Consider the following 20,205-nt stretch of genomic DNA (forward strand, 5'->3'; position numbering starts at 1 on the left):
AAGACTACGAAAAAAGACTGTTTTTCTCGACACTATCAAGAGAGGAGGTAACTCTAATTTATTCCAGCTCACCGAAGGTACATCGACAAATGTAAGGCCAGGTAGAAGAATGTTCTAATATGGACTAGTGCACTATTAGTGGGCCCTTGGGGAAACAAAGAGAGAGAGAGAGAGAGAGAGAGAGACAGAGACAGAGAGGGGGTAAAACTGATTTCGAATACGGCAGCCTGGAAAACCGCCCTGCGTTTTTGCATGCAGACTTTCTTTTTTAACCCCTAATGCCAATATGGCTTTAACCGCGTACAGTTAGCCCTTTACAGTAACAAATGAAGCGCAGACTTCTAAATCTAGGGCCCTCTGGCATGACTAGCAGTCCCCGTATTACGTGATTATGGTCTGGAGCTTGGCACATTTGGTAAAGTTTCTTTTTGGTAAATGTCCCTGGGCATCCATTGATAGAGTTCGAGGGCGAAAAAAGGAATGGGAATGGGAATATGGTCCAGCCGAGTAGATCGACCCTACCATGGAGGGGAAAACGGCCCGGGCTGGGTAGGCTCCACCCTGGCCTCCTTGTTATGGTAAAGTCTCGGTACCCCATTGATTCAAGTCATATCAATAAGCTCATTGAAGACCTTTTAGTAGACAACATGAATACAAGAATACACTAAGCCTATTAAAGGCACAGAGTGTAGACAGCAACAGAATTATAGTTGTTATGCTGCATGTTAGTCACATGCACACAAAGCCCGAGCTTATCCATGCAAAAACGAAACCTCAATTACCCGGTGCGTATTAGAAGCTGATTTTAGACTCTCTATTTATGTCTAACATTCTTGGTCCGCCGATGGAGAGTGCTCGCCTATAGGAGTAGGGGTGGGCTAATAGCTTCATCGGGATCAGATCTTTAATCCCGCCGTTCTCGCTAGGCCTCACTATCACGTGATTTCTCTAATACAGTGACATACCCACTCAAATTCCTTTTTGCCTGCTGTCTACGCAGGCTATAATCGTATAGCCTAGTATGCTGAGGGGGGCCAATGAGGTCAAGCGGAATTAATATGGTGTGGATTGAAATGATTGATTGATTGGTTATCCTCAGGAGACTGCTGTTGAAAGTAATAGTAAATACCGGATGGACTATCCTGTGCCTCAACGTGGGGTCATCACTGTCATTTCAACCGTTTAAACATTGAAAGACAAGATGTCATTCCAGGTCAGCTATTTTCATATGTGGGAAACACACCAGTTCAGCGCTGTCAAAATTCCGAGAGAAAAAAAAAACTGCGGCGCCGCAATTTCGTGGGGTATTACGAGGCTCACAATAGTAGTTTGTAGCTTTAATGGTGAAGACGATTATGTATAAATATAATGGATAGAGCAAGTGCCAGTGCTAGTATCACGACTTTCTGGAATATACCATACCAAACCCCCTTTAAGATGTCAAACCTTCCACGTGAGATCCTGGACATGATCATTAATCTTGTGAAGCCCGATCCCTTTCAGGCAAAGGCAATTGCAAACTCAATATACTTCATTGAGAATAATGCATCAAGTCGACTTTGGCGATCGATATTTAAGGATGAGGCATAGTTCAAAGCAGCTACTGATCTTGGCGCTGAGCCAGTTCTGATTGGGGCTAACCTAGATGAGGTTGTCGCGAACCAGCCTGGAAAGAAAAAGTCCGCCTATATCATTCTCTTTCCAAATAATTTCTCGGGTGACCTATTCCGTGATGGAATAGACTTTTTACGCAAAAGCCTACGTACCAATCACCGCTACAACAAGGAGCGCCATGAAGTAATTCTGCCCGCTAAAGAATGGAGAGATTCTGCAGGGGAGAAAATCAAACTGCCGAAATTCATTCTCAATGTACAAGGTATCATCAAAGGAGATGAATTCTTATATCTTGAAGGAAAAAAAACTCGAAGATTGAATGGTAATGGGCTTCTCCAAACAAAGTTTTGCTTTTTGACGGATTCAAGAATTCAAAGCTTGGACAGCTGCGATATTATTGGCTTTGGAGAAGCCATATCTAAGAAACACAGTCTAACACCAGTCTGTACAATGAATCTCCGGGGAAAAACCAAGAAATGGCAAGTGTCGATTCTCGAGCCTGAGCATGAATTCCGTCGAGGCCGCCAAAACCTTGTTCCATTGCACGAAGGTGGAAATCCCTATGCGTCACACAGCATAATCGCGTGGGAGTATCGCTGGATTGATTAGATATTTAGTATATTTGACATGTATCCTCTCTTCGATGAAATTCTACCCCCCGAACCTGTCTAATTCTTCCTGGCTTCCCCCTGGTTCTTGGCCTGGGACTTCTTTTTATCTTTGACCGTTTGGCTCGCTGTCCCCTGTCCTTCAACTACACGTGCTTACTCAGCCTGCTGCAGTAGAGAATGGTTGTTTGTCTTATTTTCGTCCGAGATTTTGTCAGCAAGAGAGTACAAAAGACCACCAATAACAATAGTGGTAGCTTGTTCAATAGAATTAAAAATATCACCACCAGTAAACTCATTCGAATTGGCTTAATAAGGGCGACCTAGATAGTATCATGAGGGATGATTCACTGGAGATGACGAACCGCACCAATGGTCGAACCTTATGTGCTTTAGATTGATCGTATTGTTCCGGAACAGTCATCAGTATTTTGGATCTCAATTCGCATCGAGATCATCTCATAGGCTTCTCCCCTCAGCCAAACAGGAACCGTAAGATCATCGGTTACTCGTGTTATTTAAGCCCTCTTTCACATGGTTTCCGGTACTTTAGATCGAAAATGAGGACCAGTTGAAATGCGATTGATTAATATTGTAAAGCAACTGTAGTGTTGGAAGAATAGACGTAGTACATTCCGTTTCAATGTCAAAATAAAATCTTTTCAAATGACCTTACGGGTGAGACCACAATTGGCCATTTGTGATGATTTGGGACCTAAAGGAACATTACATTAATTTCCAAGCCCATTGCGTAAATGTATTACACACAATTCATTAACGCCCGGCGGCTGAACCGAAAGGGCAACTATCACTGATCTAAATATACATGCCCTAGCTAATGCGGTGCCTCATTGGAGCCCATACAAGATTCCTTTCAGTGTATGTCATCTCAGTTGTCCATATCTTAGCGGGTCCTTGTGGATTAGTGTTTGGTTAGTAGACTTTCTTGAAGGCGCTTCTCCAAGTGTTCAACATCCTATTCTCGGCAATTGAAGCGCGTCTACCGTCTCTGGCACAAGGTAGTTGGGGTTAGATGGGAATAGGGTGGGGTGGGGTGGGGTTAATTCGTGTTGGTCGACACGGTTAAGCGGCGTCGAGTCGGCCCGTGGCGATTGCAAACCGTATCGCGGCTCGCACTGCTTCCAAATTCGGCTTCCAGTTCTGGTCATCCAAAGGCGACTTTCCTCCTAGGAAGAAGGATATATTTCCTCGGTGGGTGTTGGTACATTGTAGTAGTTCCGTCCGGTGCGCCGTCCATTTTTGACATCGAAATAGGAAGTGCTCCACGGTCTCTCTTGCTTGTCCACATGCACACTGATCCGTCTCCGCGACGTTGATTCGGTAGAGGTATCCATTGAGTCTCGCCATGCCAGTCCGGAGTTGGGCTACCACGCTCGCTTCTTTCCACGATAATCGATCGTACAGCTTCCGCGTATGTTTCCCTGGAAGTGCTGCATCCACTCATTTGGAATGTCTGCCTATGTTCTCCGGCAAGCATTGACTGGCTGCGACTTGGGATCGTGCAATGTTCAGGGTGGTCGACTTCATTCGGGGGACTTGTGCTTGTCGGCTAGCTTCTTCCTTAGTCGCGGCTCTGGCCTGCTCTTTTGCCAGACCTAACAGCCTGTGATCTTCGCTGATGGGAATCCAAAGGATGTGGACCCGGTTCTCGTGTCTCCGTAGTCTTTGCATCAACTTGTATATCTGGCAGATGTGTTCCTGGCCCGACTGCTTATGGGGATTCTTCAGCGTAAGTGACGCCGCTTTATTGCTCGTGAGCAGCGTGACTCTGCACCGTTTCAGCCCGTGTAGCGTGTTCGGTGCGTGTGCCATTGCTGCCAATTCGCCGGAGTATGGGTTCTGCTCAGTTCTTGTGCCCAGTGTGACGGAGAAGGTCTTCAGCCTCGGCTTTCGGTACCGAGGGGGCTGCTTCTCAGTCGCCACGCCGAATCCTACCATCTCATTCCGCGCCGAACTGCTGACCGCGATCCGCATGACTCCGCCCGTTTCGGTCTGTGTCTCTGGTAAATCCTGACCATCGCCCTGTACACGTTCCTCCCATGGTGCCAATATGAATGGATTGATGGTTTCCAGTGTTTCCATCTCGATGCTTTTCAGCGCGTCTGCGACCTGATACAATGGCGAACGGTGGTATCTTCTGAATTTCTTGATCTGAGCTGTACTTTTGCGGAGGGGATTGGTGACTGGTAGGGTGTGCATGTCTGTCCACATCTTCGCAGCTCGTCTCCAGAGCCGGTGTTGGACCGTGGCGATGTGGGCCTCCGCTTCCGCTATACTGGTCGCAACTGTGAGGAATGTCCCGACAATCGCTTGCGCTCCTACCCTTTGTACTCGGTTGATCGGCCCGACGTTCTTATTCTTGAAAGCGTGCATCCAGACATTGGAGGCATAGTCCACCACCGGGGCCACCGTCGAGGTGAATAGCTGCCGCGCTATTGCGGGGGATAGGCCCCGCAGCCGCCGAAGCTCCATCGCCGCCTCCAGGCCCTTGGACGCTGCCCTCGCGATTTGTTCCCTGTACTTGAGTCTTGTGTCCATGGTGACGCCAAGAATCTTGACATGGTCTCTGGGTTCGACGGTCTCTCCCTTAATGGTGAATGGCTCCGAGTCCGACTTGTGGGCCTTGGGGGCGAAGTGTATAATCGCGGTTTTTTCGGCTTCAAAAGTCGCTCCACTTCTTCTTTCCCAGTCGAGTGCTTCATTGACGATTGTTTCAATACCTTGCCGGTTGCTCTGCGCAGTTGGTCCAGTCACCCACGCGGTAAAGTCGTCCACGAAGGCGATCGCTCCTCCCTAGCCGTCGATCTGTCGCTATACGAGATCTGCGTTGAAGAAGAGGAAGAGGATAGGGGACAGGGGTGAACCCTGAGGCAGCCCAGCCTGTGGGAGGCTTTGGGCCTCAGATGTTTGCCCATTAATTTGGATGGTCGCCGTTCGCTCCGAGCAGAACGCTTCGACCCACCGGAGCAGGACCTCCGGAATCCCTCGCGCTTTCATCCTCTAGAGCAATCTTTCTTTGCAAACCCCATTGTAAGCTCCTTTGACATCGAAGCTGATCAAGCTCAGGACCCGTCGGCCACGCCACGCCGCGTAGATTTGCTCTTGTACAAGTAGGAGTGCTTGCTCCGCTGATCGTTGGTTACGGGCCCCGAAGTGGCTGGTCGGAAGCAGGCCGTAAGTTTCCACCGCGTGTAAGATTATTTCTGCGATGACTGATTCCAGTACTTTGCCCAGTGTCGCGAGGAGTGAAATCGGCCTCCAGGCCTTGGCAATGGTATAGTTCTCTTTGTTCGGCTTTTTGAGTGGTATGATCTTTGCATGTCTCCACTGCCTGGTCGCTGGTAGGCCATCTTCGCCAGGTGCTTTCCAAGATTTTGTCGCCAAGAGCTGCCGTTCGACCTCCTCCATGGTGATGGCAGACATCTCCACGGGCAATTTTATATACAGTACTAAGGTGAGTCCCTCGTGGAAAGTCACCTTCTCGTGGTGAGGGATGTCAGTAAGTTGGACTGCAAGGTCTGACCGAAGCTGAGAACTTTCTAAATCGAAACTCCGGTGGAAACTCCTTTATTGGTTGTGACGACGCGGCGGGAAGCCTTCAAAAGGACACGTCGACAACTTCGCACGTCGACAACGTCGCAATGTCGACAAGCCTTCGAATAACCGACCTACCTACACATTTTCAACCTATCCTCACTGGGTTTTGTTCATAATAACTCACCTGCCCTACCGGTTCGATCGCATGTCGATTCGTCAGTCCTTCGTCTGCTATCTGGTGTTGCCGCCAGCGAGGCAGTCAGCTACTTCGGGCGTTAATATGAGAAGTACCTTCGGTAAATCGCTACTCAGGGAAGAGGTTCACGAAACTACATCGAGAATGGACACGTGGGGGGGTCCGGTGTCACAGAGGGATGGGTTATTGCTTTTGGGGAGAGGATATGATGACAACAACAACAACAAGAAGAAATCGTTAAGGACATACCCGTATGGGCTAGAGGGGTTTTTGGCAGCTGGTTCAGCTTTTCCTCTCGAAAATGAGACTATGACAAGATATATGCAGTGGAAAGATCAAATAGCGTATAGGTGCCCTCTAGGTTTGAAACCTCCGGGCGTAATGAATTGTGTGTGTGTGTGTGTAACAAAATGCCTCAAACACATGCCCCACCCTAGATGCTCAAAGTTCTTTCATAGGCTAGTACTAGCATCCAAGTCCACTAGTTACAAGTGGGTCAGATAGTCACATTGGGGGCCATGATAGACCTTGAAAAGATATTTCAGTTTGAAGCCGGAATACCATTGGAATATTTCACCTTACATCCTTTTCCGTTATGTTCTCAAGGTGGCTTAGTATACTCTTCTCAATTGAGAAGCGAATGGTATCTTAAAGGGACTATTGGGCCTCAGTTCTTGTACTTCGCTATCACACGTATTTGGCCCGATGTGGGTTGGTATAATGTTAGTCGGAGATTTCGCGTACTTTTTAAACCATGTAACGTTCCATTTTTGAGAATATTGGTCTAGGAGACAACCTTGGTGAGCTAAACAGAGATAGTGATGATTTCATGCATTTGATTTTCTCGAAATGGATCCCATTACAAAAAACATAAATAGCAGTGATTGCTGCCGGCATCAAGTGTCTTCTATGATCTTTTTAATCTATCTTCTATTGGTTGAAGATTGCTGTTCTATTGCAAGATGATCAGAATTTCTATTCTTATTCTCCTGGCCGCTATCACTGTTTCTTCCTATGAGGTAACTTTCGATCGACATTTTGCAACGGAAGAGCTAAACAAAGCTGCGCCATACTATGACCTGTCCTCTTGGGGTTATTTGGGTGGCCAGCTTCCCAAGGTCTACCATGTTTCAAACAGCAATTATACATACATCCCAGAGCTCGCCTTTCAGGAATTCAATGGCATCATTGCTGGCAAGCAAAATGCATCTCATGACCTTTTCACCGGTCCGGAAACTCCCGGCGTGGAGAGAAGATATAACACCAATCAACTTGCCTTCAGCCTGATAGGCGACAGTGGCCGAGATGGCTATCTCATTAATACCGACGGGGCATGCTGAAGTGGGAGCCACGCTCCTTGGCGCTACATCGCGGTCTACTAAGCCGGAGAGGGATATATGACATTCTGGAAAAGCACTGTGTGCAACGGGCACAAAGGAAGCTTCAACCCAGTGTGCAATGACCAGGATGATGCTGGCCAAATCTGTGACTTTACATTCGAGCCCAGCTCCTTTCGTGCGTACAGTGGCTGTCACCGCCAGTATGCTAGTGGCGGATGCTCTTCTACCAGCCCTTGAACTACTACATTGACTCGAGAGAGTGCTTGTCAAGTGTCAAGAGCTAGTCTAATATTCAACAATTAGCGTGGTTCCGTCCATTTCTCCTTTCTGTTTATTCTCTATTATCTTCAACATATGAGAAGCTACGTCTGAATTTCCTACTATGGCCCTGTGAGAAGCATGCATTTACCTAGCCAAGCAGGCTTTTATAGATAGGGTAAAGCTAAATTGATTGACAAAACTATATAAACTGGGATAATTTGCTGGAAAGCCCTTAGTATCCGTGAGATCATAATACTAATATCATAAATGATTAGTAACTATGCTGTTACGACATTGTATATAAAACACACAAGAGGCCCCTCTACACCACAAGCGTTACAGCTTGGGTAACTAGGTAAGGGAAAGAGATATAAGCACAAGTCTGGTAGGAGGACTGATCGAGGGATGGACTTATCTTTAAGGGAAAAGATTCCAAATTTATAGAGCTTCTCCCTCTATGAATTTTGTGAGATCACGTGGAGATCCGCTTCTATGCATATTGATTGTACGCTTGCTCCATACTAGATGTGACTTTCCTAGATAGCTTCATGCTATGATAGGGTCGTAACAGCAAGGCACTATAGCTACTATTTTTGATGTAGTAACATGATTTACGTGTTTAGCTCTATTAGTCCTATAACTTAAGGGATTGGCTTTACGATTATCAGGCAGATGGAGGTTTTGAATAATTTACCGAGAAAGATCCGAGAGGTTCTGGTTTGGCCGAAGTGGCTCCGACCAAAATGGAGCGTCTCCACCGGAGGTCACACGATGTTAAGCATGATCAGGCAGCAACAACTCTTTTCAACTAGACCACTTGGACGCACACTGAAAAAAATACCTCACAATCAAATATATAATGTAATGGTGGAACACATGGCATAGTGAATAGTTGTGGCGGGACGTGTTATGAATACCTTGGGTGTACGTAATACGAACATAGAGATAGAAGGAGCATCTAACTAAAATTCATTCCAGTTCTTGCCATACTCCTTGATTCATGATACGGCATAGATTATTACGCAGTGCCTCATCTAGAGCAACCTTCATCTGCTTACCACAAAGCCGCCAGGGAGTGGTTGTGTGCGTTCTCCTAGTTGGTGTTTCCCAGGTTGTAGTGCCAGACCGCCATCGAGCCATCCCCGTTTCAGTACCTAGTCACCCAACAAAATTTACACCCCTACCTCCCACCGCCTCCTATACTGCTTAGCCACGATACTCTTCCAACAGGCCCACTAAGGTGATTTGCATACAGCGTACATAGAACTCTGCTTGCCAAAAACTTATGATCAGCTGACTTAGGATGCATACTGTTTTGGGGTGACCGAGGCTTTCATTTTGATATGGCTGTATTTTAATATACTACTCCGAATGAGACATGAGATCAAATAGTTAAACAAAGCTCTACAGGATATCTATAGTATCTACACAGTAATTGTTATTATTTAGATAGAGCTCCTAGGTAATCTCGGTAACGAAGAGATTCCACCCGTCTCGGACGGACCGTGATTATCCGGTGACTATTCGGTGGCAAACCTATCAGACTAAGGCCATACGAGTCATGCTGTGATAAAGGTGCCTAATAAAGATAAGGAAGTTACAGTACTAGTACCCCCACCACTGACCGCGCTTTTTGCGGAAGGAAAGTTGAAATCGGTGGATAAAGCGGTGTATATTCTACCAAGCAAATTAATAGGCTAGGCCATTCTTACTGACAGACTAGCTAAGTGTGGAAATTTGATGAATTCCCTGTACTGATGGTATTGTTATGTCACCTTGATATGCACTGCTCATACATTTGGGTTAGACCTGTATCTATGATGTACAAGACAATACAGCCATCATACACATGCTACAAGAAAACGCGACAAATCAGGCCGGGGTCGGATTCGGCCGGGTGGGCCAGAGTATTAATACAAAGCATAACCCCCATCCATATTCATCGAAAATCTTATAACTTCATCATCCGCTCTGTCAGTTCCCACCCACTATCTTCCCAAATTGCTTTTAGTATATATTGGTTCAACATGACTGGAAGAGTGATGACTCTACCAATTCTCATTATTGCGACTCTCTGTTTGACAAGCATCGCCCAAGCCAAAGTCTGCGCTGCTGTGTGTGAACAAAATCAACCAACCTGTCCTCTTGGCGAGGTAAGAATGTCGACTGCCCACCTTAATAAATGTGGCTTTTCAGGGTAATAGACTATATGCTGACTATTCACGGTTTTTCCTTCATAGAGGGCTTCGGGTGTCCAGGTGTGTCTTTAATCAAACAAAATCTTCGTCCTTCATAATGCTCTTACTCATTCTGATTATATAGGGATGCTGGGGTTGTTGTCAGCCTTACTAGTGTTTTTTGGACAAATGGTTCGGGGGATGACTCACCACCGACAGGTTTGGTGAGCGACTATCCTTTTCTTTACGAGGACCAATAATTAGTGCTGAAAGAGGGATGGAGCTGGCATGAGAAGACTTGATAAATTTTGTTTACTGGATATTATTTGCTGAGACGGCAGAAGGCTGCAAGAAAATACAAATTGTCAAACTGAGGGATGGTATTTTACCACTAAGGAGAGGGTTATTCATCAAGTACCCATTCTCTCTTTGTCTCTGTAAGGTAAACGGGATACGCTCGGCATACCAGCGTCGTAACACGCTAGGAATAACTCCTGAGATCTGATAACGCTTCAACAGCAAGATCCAGAGAGAACAACATCAATGTATCTCAATGGAACACCTCAATACTAGCACATACCAGTATCCGTCAATCCGACATTATACCCTGATGTTCCTGCCACCGTTTTGGCCAATATAGGGGTCGGCACGAGGTTTTTCTTGATGCAAACCCGGCCATAACGAGGAAGATCGATATTTTTCTTTCTTGTAGAAGATGTTCGATAGTCTCCAATTGCTTGCTGACAAAAGTGCCATCCAAGGATCCGTGCACCCTCAGTCGAGTTACCCACCATCCACTTTCAATGCAGTCACAAGTTTTCGCCATTGACGTACTTTCAGGTGATAATGGATATTTGATATTTGATTTGCGCTCCAGGGATGCGCGTGTGAGAAATAATGTCTGGCGAGCTCCCGAGGTAATGCCCCGATATTTATAGCTTGATATTTGATGGCTAATCTTGGTGATGATATCGACTGTGGTTGTTCGCTCCACTGTGACCCACCCCTAAGCACATCCCAGGAGGACACCTACTTCCAAACGTACTTAAGTGTCAATGGTTGCCTCGAACTACATAAAGAGCTGTGTGGGCTTGGACAGAGGTATTCTATATAGTTGTCGTATCCACTTGGCACCCAAGCCGAGAGTCCGGATTCAAGAGGACAGTCTTGGGAACAACATGACTGTCAGTCCAGAGATGGTCGGTTGTGAGGGCGTTTCAATCCTAAGTGAGGTGTTCTTCAAAGCAATTGAATAGTAAACCAAATTTGGTTCGTCACTCGATCGCAATGACTCAAATAATTGCAGTGGTCTTTCAATCTCCTTTTCTTCAGAAATGCCGATGTTTTGTTCACTCAACTTCTTACTAAGTATCTCTTATTTTAGTTTAAGGTCTTCAGTATATGCAAGTGATTCGAATAATTTGCTTAAGTTCAGTACATATCATCAAATTCATCAAGGGTTGTAAAGTGCCGAATAGCAATATCCCCGATCAGCCGCGTGCTCAATCTCGTTTTTGGATCGCCAACTCGAGCATGGGAATTTATTTGGTACAAATAGACTTCCCACCCCAAGTCCATTTCCATACCTTGTAGCAATGGAGGGGCAGAAATACGGATCAATTGATGTTCTATCAAGCTAAGGCCCCAAGGTAAAATGGCGGACCCTGTCACATATACTTCCAATGAACAAGTGCGGCGAACGTTTGCTGGGTTCGACCAGTTCCGGCGCGATCGCACAGACTAGATGTGAGGCCCCATTTTCAGGCTATGAGATGTCGTTACACAATCGCGCTTTCGAAGAAGGCCCGCACGGAATTACGCACGTATCGACAGATGAGGATGTTGAGGATGAGTGAATTTATTGTCTACTATGTTTTCCTATCCTAATATCTATAGAGTTGTAAATCAAACCACGCCAGCTCGATAATGCAGCGCTCCGCCACCATACGATGCGTGGAAGATGGTACTTGCTATTTCAGCGCCGGGAAAAAAATTGACGATCGTTTCCAGAAATGTGACGCCTTTATCGCCATTCACATTTCGCTCTCGCGAAAGCGGGTTGATCGACGAAGTGGGGCAGGAACTTGCGCCAGCCTGGCCGATCGACGGACACCTTCTTGGGCGGCCGGCGCTGCGGACCCCCGGTGACGCCGCCTTGGCTCAGCTGGCTGGGCGAGCCGCACTCCCGCCCGGGGAGGGTCAATTGATGGCGCAATCGTGCCTGTGTTAGACGAGATATCTGCGATGGCCTCGACGAAACTTTCTTCGGGTTCGGGCGAGGGGCCTCTGGGTCCACGGTACAGGGCATGGAAGGCGGTCTCGGTTCGACTAGAATGTATTAGCATTCCGAAGCCCAGACTGAATCGTGAACTTACCATATACAGCACGAAGTGCCGTGTCCAGTCTCGCGCTTTTCCAGCCACTCTTGTGTATAAGCAAGGTGAGCCAGTCCTTTGCACCTAACACAACGCAAGAGCGATTCTCATCCTCGGCCAAGCAGAACAAGCAGTGGATGTTGTCCACTTCGTGGCTGCGAGTGACCTCCTGGAGTATGAAGTCTTACCCGCCAGCCCAGGTAGAAGGAGTCAGCGAAAGAATGGCCGGTTGAGCCACAGTAACGCGCCATGGAACATTATTCGCTCGCAGCATCGCGGCCGTGACATAGGGATGAGTCGGTCGGTTAACTCGCTCGGCTGGCCCAGAGCCAGTCCAAAAATGGGCTGGCGAGGCTTCTCGGTCGCTATGGTGATCGCTGTGATCAAGGAGTCGATGGGGCCGGTCCGATTCCGAAGGGCCTCGTCTGAAGGCGGATCGTGTCTGGCGCGGGACGGCCGGTGCAGGAGGCGAACGTGGACTGTCCGCGGCAGCACTATGTGCCTGAGCCTGGTTCCGAACAGCTGCTTCGTACCACTGTTGACCTATACGGTCAGCCTGCCGATCCCGGTGCCATCGCTTGCAGAGGAAGTTTTTGGCGATCTCGCGGAGTGAGGCCTGCAGTGCTGCCAACCTAAATGGGATCCTAGAGAGGTCGGTCATCTTTTGATGGCCTTGGTTGATGTCTTTGATTTTGACCGAGTTCTTGCACGGTATTCCGTTTGCCGTGATTCCACAACAAAGACTGCGTTGGCCAAGTGGCTCAACCTCTATCTCACAGACCACTAATGGGTTCCAAAAGGATAAAGATGGCATTGGCGCTATGCACGCGGGGAGAGTGTAGAGAGAAGGAAGTACGTTCGGTGAGGTGATCGCAGTGTATCCTGGCCAGACTCTGCAGTGCCCACCCCCAGCTTTATAGACCTTCTAGTAGTGTTTACACATACTAATGTTCCAGGTAGCTGATAGTAGGTCACATCACAGATCATTCCTCTGGCGAGGTGCAAGGGCACGAGCATTGCAGGCCCAGAGTTGATAAGTGGCGTGCGGACGGGTGACATTGCCTGTTGAATGTGCTATTGTACAATGGCTCTTATAAATCATGGCAAAAAGGACAGCATGCTTGGGCTATACTGTCACATAGCTCCCAGTCTCGTAGACAGCGGTAGGAATATTTGAACCGAGAATGCAGATAAACCAATCGCCTGCCGCGAGCAATCAGAGTAGAAGAATATCGTCGCCCAGGAGCTGCTCACGTGTTCCTAGAGCCTCGTGGGGCGCTCCCAGGACTGACATCGCTCCTGGGGTCTCTGGTAGTGTTGTCATATAATAGCGTTGGATTGACCCCCTGGTTGCATCCCTAAATATTGACAAATTCTCTTACAATGCTTTCTTACCCATGTTCGTTCTTCCACCCGATCCCTCGATTCCAGGAACCACAAACCCAGCGTCGCGAATCATTGGACTCCCTGCCTCGCTATCGGATAGTGCGGGTGTCAGTTGCCTCTTGCTATTGAGCTGACCCAGTTGGTGGTGAGAGAGCGACGATATCTTCTTAGGCGAGTACTCATATAAAGCTTACTGTTTCACCCTCAAAGCAGCCTTGCAGTGTCAGCTCTTTTATGCCATAACCCCACCTCAACATTTGTCTCATCATGGTTCGTGTATTTGATCTTCCTTTGACATTATGATTCCGCAGACTAACCTCAAAATATAGCCACACATTCAAGGTTTTCCCAACGAAATCCTGTGGCAGGTCGCGGCAAGTCTGAACGGTATGGAGATGTTTGCCGTTGCAGGATCATGCCAAAATTTATACGACAGACTGCAGCCTGCCTTTCTAAAATATAATATCAAATACCAAAACAGCAATCTATTGCATTTGGCAGCCGAGACCAATGATGTATCCTTGACAGAGGCTCTGCTTGGCTGTCACGCTAACGTCAATGCATTTTTTCGCGGGAAAACTGCGATTATGAGAGCTTTGGAACACTCTTCCATCAAAGTGCTTCTGCTCCTGATGAAAGCACCCTGGGTAGACATTAATCTCCAGAACCAAGCTTGGGAGAGCGCGTTATGGTATGCCATCAAGTATGGCACAAGCCGGACTGTTCTGAAGATAGCAGTTGCCTGTCCAGGCATCAAGTTGGACCTGAGACACAAACGAGGTCGAACGGCGCTCCACCGAGCAGTCTGGGCGGGCAGGATTGGACTCGTGCAGGTGTTGCTTTCTCAGGGTAGCGATCCCAATGCCAAAGATGACAGCGGCTACTCACTATGGGACTGGGCATGCCATAACGACAAGCCTTTTATGAAGAGGATTTTCTCCACGACGCCCAATTCTGGGTGCCTATTCGACATAGATCCCGTATATCACGACCAGCGACCCCTTCATCAAGCCGTGGCCCATGGATCGACAGATGCTGTACGGCAGCTGCTGGGAAAGAATGATGTCGATCTGAGAGCTCACGATCGAAATGGCAACACGCCGCTCCATCTTGCGGTTCGGACCCGAAGCCGGGAAGTAGTGGCTTTGCTGCTGGATCACCCGCGGGTCAGAATCAATTGCAGAGACAAGCATGGAAACACGCCTCTCTGGTTGGCTACACAAATATCTACACACCTGTCATTTGACGCCGTCGCCGAGAGACTTTTAGAGGAGAGAGGTGTTGATATCAATTTCGTTGGCGGGTACGATGAATCATAGGTACCCTCGAGTTCCCTACACCACGCCGTGCTTAAGCCAGACACAGTGGCACTATAGCGTCTCCTGGCTGTACCGGGGATCGAACTCGGTCTCTTCGCCGCAGGCCAGTCGCCCTTTGGTCTCGCGTGTGCGCACGGACGTGTCGAGGCGATGAAGGTGCTGCTGAACACGGGCCGCGTAGATATCAACACCAGCGAATTTGGAGATCCACCGATTTTTCAGGCAGTGGAAAGGGGCCAGCTAGAAGCGGTGCGTCTCTTAGTGCAGCAGGGCGGGCGTCTGCAGATCAATCGGAAAACCATGATGGCTCACGACACTGCGCTCTGCATCGCCGCGCGGGATGGGAGTTCGGAGATAGCCCGGGCTCTGCTACGCCATGACCAGATCGATCCGAATCTTGAGAACTAGTTGCTCCAGGCACCTCTGGCATTGGCAGCATAAGGGGCACACCTACGCGTTGTTGACGCGCTACTAGCGGACCCGAGATTATCGCCGTGCGGTTTAACCAGGGCGCTGGATTTTGCATCTAGCGACTCTGTTCGGAGGGTGATCCAGAGGAAGATTGATGATTTCGGCACACCCGTATCAGGGCCAGCTCAGTCGTCGCAGCAAAGGACTAGTACTTTTCTCAATTGCAAATACTAGTGAAGGCTAGCTGGATCAGGGTATCTGTGAACCACAAACATGTCGATTTATCAAATGTCGCTAGTTACAACACTTGCGTTAAAACCGAACAAGCTCTTCGTACTTGAATTGTTATGGGTGCACTTTTTTTTCGGCCACATGTGTGTCGTGGTGAATCAACAGGTGAAGCGTTAACGGTCAGCTTAACCTACTTTGTTGAAACTGGCGCGCTATTTCACCAAGAATCGGATAGAACACAACAGTCTGTGTCCCCTCCGTAATATATAAACTCCTCTCCCATTATGGCATGGCCCCAACCCATCTACCCGCAACCCAAATGGACCGCCCTCCTTCTCCTTTCCCAGCCGGCCGGCCAGCCAAGCGACAGCGTCAGTTCTCTGACCAGCCAGACAATGAGGTGTATATGAAAGACTACCAGCCACAGGCAGATCGCACGGCCATCGATCCCGAGGTTAGAATCTTCCCGACTTCCCGACAGCCAGGGAACGAAACTAACAAGTCACAGACTCCTGTCAGACCGGCCGGTCTCCTTATAACGCAGCTCATACGGATTCTCCGTGACAACGTGGACCTTGCTATGCCCGCCCTCCAGCTTCTTGACCTATACTTCTGCCTGTGGGACTGCTATATCGTGAAATCCGCCGAGAAGATATACCTGGATGAAGAACAGCAACAAATGCAAGAATCGAACGAGTGGCTGGAAACTGAGAATGACGTTCTCGTGCAGCGCTGCAATGCGCAAACGCTGATGTTGTGGGGCCGAGAGTGTGTGCTTCATGACCTTCACGCCGGGGTCGCTGCAGTCCTGAACGCAAGCCGTGAAAGGACGTGTCGCGTCGAGAGGCCTCAAGGAAGATCCCGAGTAGCTTGAGATGGACCGCAGGCAAGTGAGATAGTGCTTTCACGCGTTTCTCACGCTCTCCGTCTAGCACCCTTTCGATATCTCCATCAGCGTAAACGGTTGGGAACCCATGGTGAGTTCCCGTTAATCCTGGTGATGGGCCATCGCATCTTCACCAATGTTGATTCATTTCACTGCTAGTCTCTCGGAAATGAAAGCCCGTTTTCTGTCTCTGTTTTTACTCTATGAATATATTCAAGGCCTGTAAGCCTCTGCACGTCTCTATTACCTCCAGCGATCTTCACATCGCCAAGTCCACCAAGGCCCATCTCTTCTGTACGGCGTTCATTCCAATAAAATAGGATGGACATGAACGATCCAGTTCATGATGGTACGTACATGTAGATCTCTAACCAACATATGCTCACGGCAGTATAGGCTCTGACTTCGACCTCGAACTTCACGCGATCCGGCGAGAGTCGTCTGGTATACCGACGTCGCCTCCTTGCCTTACCACGGACCGTGCTAGCAGCGGGCTAGCTTCTCTGAATTTAGCTGAATCTGCTGGGTACGAAGAGCAGGGGCCCTCCCTGGTGAAATATTTCTTCCATCCCAACCGAGAGGATCCGTCGGGCTTCGAGTGGACTGGCCCTGATCCTCTGTCTGTCTCCACTCAGTCTGAAGATCTATTCCTCTTCATATCAAAAATTTTTCTTACAGAAGAAATACACTGGGTGGAGTTTCGACTCGCACGGCTTGATCGAATTACCGGGGACATGATCGGAGAGCATCGGTTCTTCTTGCCTCGCGTGGAAACGGTCATGGGGAATCTATGCCGGACGCGGCAGCAGATACTAATCATCATCTCTCAGACTGCTGTGAGATCGATGGCATCCAGCTTCCGGCTGTCTTTGTGACCGCGTATGGAACCCTCCCCATACTCTAGTCACTTCATGCTTTCCCCGCTAGCTACATCACCTTCGATGCCATCCCTGAATCCGCCCTTTCTTGTACGCAATCTCCTGCCAGATTATATTTGAAAGTAGCACGGAATGCAAATAAATGTCCGGACCGTTTCCAACTCTTCCTTCGCGAATGAAATCTCCAAAAATTGTCTACATTCATACATGACTACAGTTTGCTTTGCACAATGCTCTCAAAACATAACCTGTCTTCAGACGTAAACAAAAGTTTGAATTTAAATTCTTTCACTCAGTTACAAAGAAGTATCTTTCCAATTGTTGCTCGACGTATAGCATGACTCAATACAAATTCACGAGTAACCCCTCACTCGCGTCGGTCGGCATCCACCAAATCGGCCAGATCGCCTCTCGAGAGCTGATTCCAGTCATTGAGGATGCCAGTCAGTCGCTCCCGAGACGATTGTAAAGCCTGGTCAAAGAAACGCAGTCGGGATAACTGCTCGGCGTGGCGAAGTTGAAGGCTGTCCCTCTTATTGCTCAATTGCACGCTAGCTTCCCTCAAAACTTGATTTGTTTCATTTGCTTTCTCGCAGTCGAGATGCTTCGACACGCACGACTCCCAAAGACGGCGATAGAGCCCCACAAGTCGAGCGGCTTGAAAAGCGAGTTTCGGGTCGTCACGTTCGAGATCTGCGAGCGCCTCCAATACGGGTTGAAATGGCTCGGTTGCCAAGGCGTTCTTCGGGGTTGTCTCCTGCTGTCAGGGAGTGGTTAGCCGCGGATCCAAGTTGTTCTCAAAATTGACTTACCAGGGAAGGTTTGGGGTCGGAAGTGTGCGGTGGAACAGCTTCATCGCTCTGGGGAGGGACTTCATTCAGCTGCGAGCTTTCTTCCCTGTTCTGGTCCGGCATAGACTCGGAAGCCTCCATTGCGTTCAGCAGGCTGAGAAAGATAATCCAGGTGGAAGACAATCTATTTCCAATCAAGTGCTGATCCTCTTTATAACCTACCGGGTGTATGTGCCTTGCTGCTGGTCCCTACGCTGGGTGTTCAAATCGATCAGCACAATCACCTCAACTAGTGTTGATCTCTTCTTTTCCTGGGCAGCCTGCTGAACCCATCATCTTCATCCTGATACCAACACTTGTTCGGGAGTCGAACCAACTTATTACGTATTGACGATTCTGTAAGTGAGAGGTCCTGGATTTCTGCGGTTTCAGGTTTCTGGTGAGCCAGATTTGGTGAGTTACGGTTGAAAGTCCGTCAACAGCTTTCAATGACATTTTCGATACTGCGATACTGCTTCAAGCCAGCCACTCAACACATTAATGTTGATTTGGAATCGTTTGTTGAAACAAGGTGCTTGTTAAGTGAACATGGTAAGTGATGTCTCAACGTTGAACTATTGTTTCGCATGCCCAACAATAGATTGACTAGTTGCTTCACAGGTGCTATCAACATATGCTGAGGCGTGCTCTAGCCCTGAAAAGAGCAGCCACTTTTGCCAGGAAATTATCAACGAAGCAATTCTTCTTCCCTCTCAATAACGCTGGTAGGGCCGCAAATAATTATTTAAGCTTACTCAGACTCAATTAAACGCCCACCACTGCATGTAATCCATTCTCTTCGTCCAAGTCGTAAGGGCCTCGTGCTTATTTCAATGTTCACCTGCATGTATATCAGCTAGCAATTTCTATACTTGAACAACATTAGGTGGCGTGCTATGCTACGTATATGATCATTACTTCTGCCACTTCGATTTGCCATCAAGGATGTGAACTATGGCATTGAAGGGTGGCAACCAACAGATGGAGCAGTATAGTACAGCAACGTCCTCGCAAACCGAAATATGCGAGGACAACACATGGTTCTCGAGCAATATAGCAATGCTCTGCGGCAGCAGTGGCGGCAGCGGCGGACGAAACTACCTCGCACATACTGTATCCTCCGAGGAGTCCGGCATGGATGTCATCCAACATGGCCAGGACGAGGCTAAAACCGACTCTCATCTCTCGACATTTGCAATACCCCGTGTTAGAAGCGATTTGGAAAGCCATTCTTGTCAATACCCAGGCTGCTCGATTGACCAAGCTTTAAATAATTTCGAATGCCAGCCCGTCATCTGCTGGTTCATATGTGCACCTAGTCCAGAGTTTCTAAACACGATTCTGCAGGCGCGACCCGCCGGCTGCTCTGAGCATGCGCAGAATTCCCTCAGGACACGCGCCTTCCGAGAGGATGCCGAACATTCCTGCCTACAGCTACATAAAGGGCCTCCCATTGGCCAAGATACGCCCGAAGTTGAGCCCTATAACATCTTTGAGTCGTGTTCCAGTATCAAGGACGGCATACCGCATGCCCCCACCTCGGGTCTCGGTAGTGTACCAGCCATCATCTCGCAACGGCAATTCAAATGCAGTCATCCAGGTTGCGAGATCTCCTTCAAACGAAAGGAGGCACTCAAACGTCATTTGACAATTCATTCGGGAAAACGACCCTACATCTGTTGGGTTCCTGGCTGTCAACGCGGTTTCTCGCGTCGTGATAACCTCAGCGCCCATCATACCTCGCACGGAAAACATGGAGGGCTGAATCGTTACGTAGCCACCCTGGACAAGGCGAGTCCAATCTATGATCCTCACTATTGTGGGCAGCTGACGCCTCAAGGGTGGCCAATCGGGCATACGGGCTATAACTCGCGGTGACACTTGGGCTGGGCAGTGACTAGTCCAAGGGCCTCATGTATCGTCACGGAGAGATGATAAAAAAGACATGAAGACGAATGCACATGGCATGTTACCTTTTCATCCTCGGTTGACTGTCATGCCTTCAAAACAATAATCTAGTAGCACCTTGAATCTCACCTCCTGCATCGGAATGAGTTGACGGTGCATATCTTTCAGTGCCCTTTTGTCAGCCCATGGAGGGATAACTTACCGCTAACAAGTGGTCACATTGAAGA

At 48.3% G+C, this 20,205-nt stretch overlaps 7 protein-coding genes across 7 annotated transcripts; 4 read left to right on the plus strand and 3 right to left on the minus strand.

The window, feature by feature from the left end:
• Positions 1–3,305: 3,305 nt before the first annotated feature.
• N7443_000136 (uncharacterized protein) lies at positions 3,306–5,651 on the minus strand (the record flags this gene model as incomplete). The annotated part of the gene is made up of 3 exons (XM_056880192.1): positions 3,306–3,673; positions 3,725–5,036; positions 5,268–5,651. The coding sequence occupies 3 exons, from the start codon at positions 5,649–5,651 to the stop codon at positions 3,306–3,308; spliced, it is 2,064 nt and encodes a 687-aa protein (XP_056745430.1).
• Positions 5,652–6,938: 1,287 nt separating this feature from the next.
• N7443_000137 (uncharacterized protein) lies at positions 6,939–7,316 on the plus strand (the record flags this gene model as incomplete). The annotated part of the gene is made up of 1 exon (XM_056880193.1): positions 6,939–7,316. One exon carries the CDS (start codon positions 6,939–6,941, stop codon positions 7,314–7,316), a length of 378 nt encoding a protein of 125 aa, XP_056745431.1.
• Positions 7,317–11,787: 4,471 nt separating this feature from the next.
• On the minus strand, positions 11,788–12,790 carry N7443_000138 (uncharacterized protein; the record flags this gene model as incomplete). Its single annotated transcript, XM_056880194.1, has 3 exons — positions 11,788–12,082; positions 12,130–12,213; positions 12,318–12,790. 3 exons carry the CDS (start codon positions 12,788–12,790, stop codon positions 11,788–11,790), a joined length of 852 nt encoding a protein of 283 aa, XP_056745432.1.
• Positions 12,791–13,782: 992 nt separating this feature from the next.
• Positions 13,783–15,242, plus strand: N7443_000139 (ankyrin repeat domain-containing protein; the record flags this gene model as incomplete). Its single annotated transcript, XM_056880195.1, has 3 exons — positions 13,783–13,791; positions 13,845–14,810; positions 14,892–15,242. The coding sequence occupies 3 exons, from the start codon at positions 13,783–13,785 to the stop codon at positions 15,240–15,242; spliced, it is 1,326 nt and encodes a 441-aa protein (XP_056745433.1).
• Positions 15,243–15,795: 553 nt separating this feature from the next.
• Positions 15,796–17,237, plus strand: N7443_000140 (uncharacterized protein; the record flags this gene model as incomplete). The annotated part of the gene is made up of 4 exons (XM_056880196.1): positions 15,796–16,244; positions 16,616–16,656; positions 16,703–16,711; positions 16,759–17,237. The coding sequence occupies 4 exons, from the start codon at positions 15,796–15,798 to the stop codon at positions 17,235–17,237; spliced, it is 978 nt and encodes a 325-aa protein (XP_056745434.1).
• A 370-nt stretch (positions 17,238–17,607) lies between these two features.
• Positions 17,608–18,172, minus strand: N7443_000141 (uncharacterized protein; the record flags this gene model as incomplete). The annotated part of the gene is made up of 2 exons (XM_056880197.1): positions 17,608–18,000; positions 18,053–18,172. 2 exons carry the CDS (start codon positions 18,170–18,172, stop codon positions 17,608–17,610), a joined length of 513 nt encoding a protein of 170 aa, XP_056745435.1.
• An 852-nt stretch (positions 18,173–19,024) lies between these two features.
• Positions 19,025–19,948, plus strand: N7443_000142 (uncharacterized protein; the record flags this gene model as incomplete). The annotated part of the gene is made up of 1 exon (XM_056880198.1): positions 19,025–19,948. The coding sequence occupies one exon, from the start codon at positions 19,025–19,027 to the stop codon at positions 19,946–19,948; it is 924 nt and encodes a 307-aa protein (XP_056745436.1).
• Between the last annotated feature and the right edge of the window lie 257 nt (positions 19,949–20,205).

Source organism: Penicillium atrosanguineum, assembly GCF_028827265.1.
Source record: "Penicillium atrosanguineum strain IBT 20685 chromosome Unknown utg000001l_segment0_segment0, whole genome shotgun sequence".
Lineage (NCBI taxonomy): Eukaryota > Fungi > Ascomycota > Eurotiomycetes > Eurotiales > Aspergillaceae > Penicillium > Penicillium atrosanguineum.